Raw genomic sequence first — 6,216 nt, forward strand, 5'->3', positions numbered from 1 at the left:
GAGCCATGTTATCCACTGATTATACAACAGAGGAAACGGAATACTACTCCTCATCGTCCCCCTCGGAGGACAGCGGAGATCCATTTCGCCAGCATTTAAATTCTGATCCATTTCGCCACCAGTTAAATTCTATTCCATCATCTGATTCGGATGATGACTCAGGCGATGAGTCTGATTCGCCAGCTCCATCGCCCAAAATACAGAAGATTAAACAACAGCAGCAGATGCAGCGATCTCTGCCCCCATCCTCTTTCAATAATGGAAGTGCTTTCGGGGATGAGGAAACCGCAGACGGTAGGAGAAAACGTCCCAGAGCGCAGGGGAATGGAGTCCCCGAGCCTCCGACGAAGAAGAAAATGACAGGGAATGGAGTCCCCGAGCCTCCGACGAAGAAGAAAATGACAGTGAAGCATCGCGAAGAAATCGCCGTCAAAGGACAGAACAAAGCTCAGAAACAAAAAGTCACAGGAGATGCGAGCACTTCTAAAGAGGAGGAGGAAGCGCGGAAGCAAATTGGTGTAGAAACTGCAGGTGCTTCCAAAGCGAAGAAGGAAGTACAGAAACAAAGTTTCGCAGAAATTGCAAGCGGTTCCAAGGAGGAGAAGAAAAAGAAACAGAAGCAAACTGTAGCAGAAAATGGGAACACTTCCAAAGAAACGAAGAAAGTGCAAAAGCAAAATGTGGTAGAAAGTGTGAGCCCGCCATCTTCGCCACAACATTCTTCTAAGAAGTCCTCTCAGCTCTGGAGTCCTGCAGATGAACTCGCTTTCTTCCATGGGGTTCTGTCTTATTCTAAACGAGGTAACGGCCTGCCTTCCATCATGGCTCCTGTGTATGACTATGTTAGGCCTATGTTTAGCACACAGTATAACAATTCTCAATTATATAATAAATTTAGGTGGGGGAGGAACAAGTTTCATTCAATCACGGCCAAGATTGAGGCCAATTACTACAGTTTCAAGAAAAATAAATACGAATTTGATAATTCGCATCAGGCTGCTTTGTATGAGGTTTGGGCGAAATTGTGGGGTAAAGAGGATAACGGTGGTGATGAGCATGGTAACCATGTGGAACAGGAACAGGCAGTCAATGCATCTGGGAATTGTAAGGGAAAGAAGAAGCAGCATGCGGACGCGGAGGAGGTCAATGCATCTGTCGGTTCCAAGGGGAAGAAGAAGAAGGACGTTGAGGCAGAGGAAGAAGATACACATAAAATCAGCGGCGAAGAGGACCAAAGGCAAAAAGAAGAGGATGAAGAAGATGTGCCTACAAGTAAGAAGACCTTGTCTCATGCCTTGTCCAAGCTCAAAGGAGGGGATATGACAATAACTCGAAAAATGTATAATCAGTTATGTGAGGAAAGGGATGCTTCTCTCAAGGAACTGAAGAGTGTTGTTCAGAAGATCTTCGAGGATTCCCACTCAGAGGTAAAGACTATGTTGGAGGGCCGTCTTCATCAACAATAAGTATAATCTTCATGTATCCAGCCATGGGATGCTTTTTGGTGCACACTTAGTAAAGCCAACACTGAAGCATTGAAGTAAATGTGGCACCAGCAAGACGTTTGGACATAGAAGCTTACTTAGAAAGACTTAATCTCTTGCAAAAAGAGTCACATGCATATGGAAGACCTTGGAGCAACCACAGGTACTGACAATTTTTGAAAATGTCTACTGCTATGGTCAATAATTGGAGCGTGATTGCACAAGAGTTTCGAAGTGCTTGTTAGCGATTTCAGATATTAGAAGATGCCTCATCATAAGATATTGGCTGAGCACACACGCAAGTTTTCTCAAAATTTCTTGAAACTTATTGTAGTATATTATTTTTGTTTAAAGGAATATCTTTTAACTTTTTCACTGCTAAATACCTGCTGTAAGATTCTGTTGCTTATTACAATATGGATGATCTGTTTATAGCAATGCCTATTCTGGATAACTATTTTATTATATTTATTACTCGGACTTAACATTGAGGAGGATCCTGTAAAATGATCTTCAGGAAACTGTATCCCTTGGAAGTCCTAAATTCCTAATAAATGGGACCAATGAGGTGTTATTCCTAATTTTCTATACTCAACAGAGTTCGTTGTTGTTGGTGTAAAAGGCTGCAGCAAGTTATGGGCTTATTTAGCTGCTGTTATGTCTGAGTGAGTCCCATTTAGGCTGAATGTTAGATGAAGTTATTTTCATGGTCTACAATAACAGTTAGGTGTGCACATTGCCAAATTCCTACGCACCATTAGACAGTTAGGTTGTGAGTTGGTTATATACCAAATTGTAGCTTTATTTCGTAACATATTTTAAAAGCTGTACTGCCAGTGGAAATGCTATACGTTTCTTTGTTAGTGCTCGAGTATTGGTTTTCTTTTTTTGAATTATATGAGCACACAATGCTACAACCCCATGTCAATTGTTTATCTCCAGCATGGTGATTATAGGCGAGATGTAAAAAATTTAAATGCAATTTATCGCTCAATGTCAGCTGGAAACAATAACTTTGGTAGCTAGTAGTCATCTTGTTTTGCCCACTAATAGTTAGGACGTTTTGAGTATACGCCTCTGTTCAAACATTATCATATCTTCCAGCTCTCATGTTGTAGGCTTACTCCTGCCACTTGTGTTATGCCAAGGTTCAATTTGCAGGTTGGGATTTCTCTACTCATTACTCATACTTCAAGGGGTTTTTAACTTTTGACTCCTTAAATTGAATGAATTTATTGCATTTTTCTTGTCTTATCAGTTATAGGCTGACCAGACTTATCTTTTTAACTTTAAAGTTTCTTTACATTTTAAAAAATCAAATCTTTGCCCGTAAGTTACCGCCTCAGAAACTCCAAGAAGGATTGCCATTAGTTAGTGATTAAGTGTAATAGTCGCATATTCACTCAGAAACTCCAAGAAGGATTGCCATTAGTTAGTGATTAAGTGTAATAGTCGCATATTCATTGTGTGTGCAGCTGTGTGTTTTCATTACCTATGAGGCATCCTTGACTTTAATTCATATATGCTTTAAATTCTGTATGTGTTGACAAAGGGTGTGCCAGTGTGGAAGGGATGCCTTTGCATCTTTAGATTTTTGAGTTCTGAATATAGTAATTAATTCCACTATTACTCCAAGAGTTTGGATGACACATCTGCAATCAATCTTGCTAAGAGACTCATCTATCATTGTCTTCTCATTGTTGCTACAAAAAAGTGGAGATTTCCTTCAGTCTGATTTGTTGTAGTTATCTAGCTTTTCGGTGGACTTTTTGATTTAGGATTTCTGGCGGGCTGTATACTTTTTCCAATTAAAAATGTCATGCATGTTCCTTGTTATAATTAAAACCTGTTGAGGGTATACGGAGGATCCATGTTGCATCTATGTTTCGTGGAGAAGTCTGATGTACCGTTATTTAGGCACCAACACGGCAATCTTTTTATCTCTTTGATTGCGAAACAGATAAATGGATATTGTGTATTTGATAAATGAAATAGGTGATGGTGTCTTGACTCTTGATTGTGTGCTCAATTGAACACCCCTGTTTGCGTCTTTGAGCTTGACTTGTTTTGATTTTTCTAGATTAAACCTATTGATTTTAATACCCAATACCAATGTCCTTGTTTATAGAAACTTGCAAAAATGGCAACTTTCAACTAGATGTTATGGAAGTTAATCTCGAAACAAAAATTAGCAAAATATCTGTTTCATAAATTGTATGTAAATATATTTACCTGGATATTCTATTTTGATTATCATGTACAAACTGAAGCTGGAAATAAAACAGTACATCATAAAATTCATCTGGAGTAATAATAGGCAGCTGAGTTCCATGGAACCAACAAACCATAACATACAAGCATTACAAAAGGAGAGAAGTCCATGGACCACTAAGCAACAAACCACAATGTACAAGTGCTACAAAAGGAGAGAAGCAAAACATGAGAACTTGGGGTGCCGGTAGGGCTTTGCCACTGGTGACTCGCCTGAATGTCCATGATAGGCAAAGATAGGGCTTTTACCTTCCTGCCTCGAAGGTGGAAGAATAGGCGAATCCATTTTTATTGCTGAGTGTTGTGTACCTGGGAAGGATAACGTGCATGGTATAGTTTGAGCAATTGATGGTTTTGCATATATTACAGTGGTCCAGCACCTCCAAAAACTCTTCGGATTATGTACATTTGATTGATAACTTTGAGAAAGTGATGGGCTTGCAGATATCAGTGGCCCAGCGCCTATAAAAACTCTTCACAGCTTATTGTTGTACATAGCATGTGGGTGGGTTCTCAATGCTCCTGCCAAATTGACAGTTTAACCGTCCTTACAACTCATCGTCTCTGTTTTTATCATAATCTGACCCTCACGAACGGGTCTCGGAGCTGGAAATCAACACAACATCATTTCTTCCAGGTGAGGTCATCGTCTCTGTTTTTATCATAATCTGACCCTTTCGCTTGGGAGGAGGTTTTACTATTCAGGTCGCTTTGCCAGTATTTTCATTGTCCCAGAGTTTACTTCCTGTCTGAGTTGCGCGTGCTGTTACAGAGTGTCCAGTTATCAGACAGTTTTACTGTCGGGGGTTTTTCCAGGTTCGAGCGGATGACGCTCTGCCCCTTTCCAGGTAATTCATCATCTCGACACCTCTTCTATTAATTCGCTCCATGACCGGGTTTCCTGGTATCTTATTAGGTTTAATTCATGAATTGAAATTCTTCTCGCAGGTTGTGCTCTCCAGATAGCAGTAGGCGTACTCTTCAATACCCAGTGCCAGATAATCGGAACCCTTGCCGTAGGTAAGATTAATGCACCCATTTTTTGCTTTACGGTTCATTATCATTGATACACATGATTATTTTAGGGTTTTCACCTCACGCCGTGCACTTCTCAGGTATGCTTCCACTGGGGTTCGGGAGTTTGGCAGCTTCTCAACACTGATATCCTTGGCTTCACAGGTGCTCTTTACTGACTTACTTGCAGCCTTACGGCGGGTTAAAGAATTATAGGAAGAGGGTTTACATTCTTATGTTATACCGAACTGAATAGTTTGCTTATCGAGAGGTCTCCTGGTACAACTGTCTCTAACTGTTTCTAACTGCGTGGAGGTTTCCCTCTTGAATTATGGAACTCCGTAATCATAAAATAATATTATTCGCTATTTAATTATTATAAAAAAATATCATTAGGCTTATTTACCAGTCTCAAGTAGGTAAAGTAATTCAAATGTATGTTATTCAATATTTAATTATTATAAAAAATATCATTAGGCTTCCAGGAGCCTTATTTATCAGTCTCAAGTAGGTAAAGTAATTCAAATGTCATCCTCGAGTGTTACTCCCGATCCCTATTTACCTAATATCATAGGAAAGTTTGAGAGAATGGGGAGATTGGACTTTGGTAATAGCATCTGGCTTTGTTTGCTTGCTTGCTAGGACATTATGTGCCAACAGGTCTTATAGTTTTCAGATGTTAATTTTTTGGGCATTGAAAATGTACCATATTTTTCTTATAAATCTAAAACAGAAGGTATGTAGTTTTACCTCAGTACAAGGAACGTCTATATCTTATTTCAAGTTAAACAGCAGAAAACAGGACGAAACAGAAAGAAACGAAATTTCATTCATAACTAATACATATAAAATATATCGACTAATTGCAAATTACCTGTTTAACAACTGCAACTGCAATGCTTCCACTGCAAAAGCAGTCTATAGTCGGACGAGACCTCAATTCTTTGTCCATTACTTTGTACGCTTTTAGGTAGGTATCTTTCCAGGCAGAAAAAAGACTAGACTCCTTTCTTGAACTGACTTGGCCATCACCACCCAAGTCATTTTGGCCATTTTTTGCGTTCTTTTTGTTATTGTATGTATCGGTAGCATTGATGTTGTTTGCTTTATCCTTGAAGGATTGCCAAAAAGAATGCAGTTTCACTGGTAATGAATCCCTGATCCTACGGGCAACAAGATGACCATAAGGACCATGGCCATCAAAAACCCCACAGAAGATTGAATCATCTGAAACAAAATCCTGTGAATGATAACAAAAGAATAATGAAAATATGAACTTTTTATTTCCAATTAGGACACAGCAAAATTTTGCTAAAAAATTGAATATCATTTGAACTGAAAAAGAACTCTGACCCATGAAAATTTCGAAACATTTCATTTGTGAACTCATGAGAAAAGAAGATTCACAGCATAAATGGCAATGTCCAAGAGTCACATAGTAGCCCTT

At 39.2% G+C, this 6,216-nt stretch overlaps 1 protein-coding gene across 1 annotated transcript; it reads left to right on the top strand.

Moving 5' to 3' along the window:
* On the top strand, positions 1 to 1,889 carry LOC149206037 (uncharacterized). Its single transcript, XM_089393616.1, has one exon. It carries the CDS (start codon positions 6 to 8, stop codon positions 1,464 to 1,466), a length of 1,461 nt encoding a protein of 486 aa, XP_089249742.1. The 5' UTR covers positions 1 to 5; the 3' UTR covers positions 1,467 to 1,889.
* Positions 1,890 to 6,216: the final 4,327 nt, after the last annotated feature.

The sequence above is a fragment of the Pinus tabuliformis genome, chromosome 1_2, assembly GCF_031772625.1.
Source record: "Pinus tabuliformis cultivar Carrire ecotype Pingquan chromosome 1_2, CPIR1, whole genome shotgun sequence".
Taxonomy (NCBI): Eukaryota; Viridiplantae; Streptophyta; class Pinopsida; order Pinales; family Pinaceae; genus Pinus; species Pinus tabuliformis.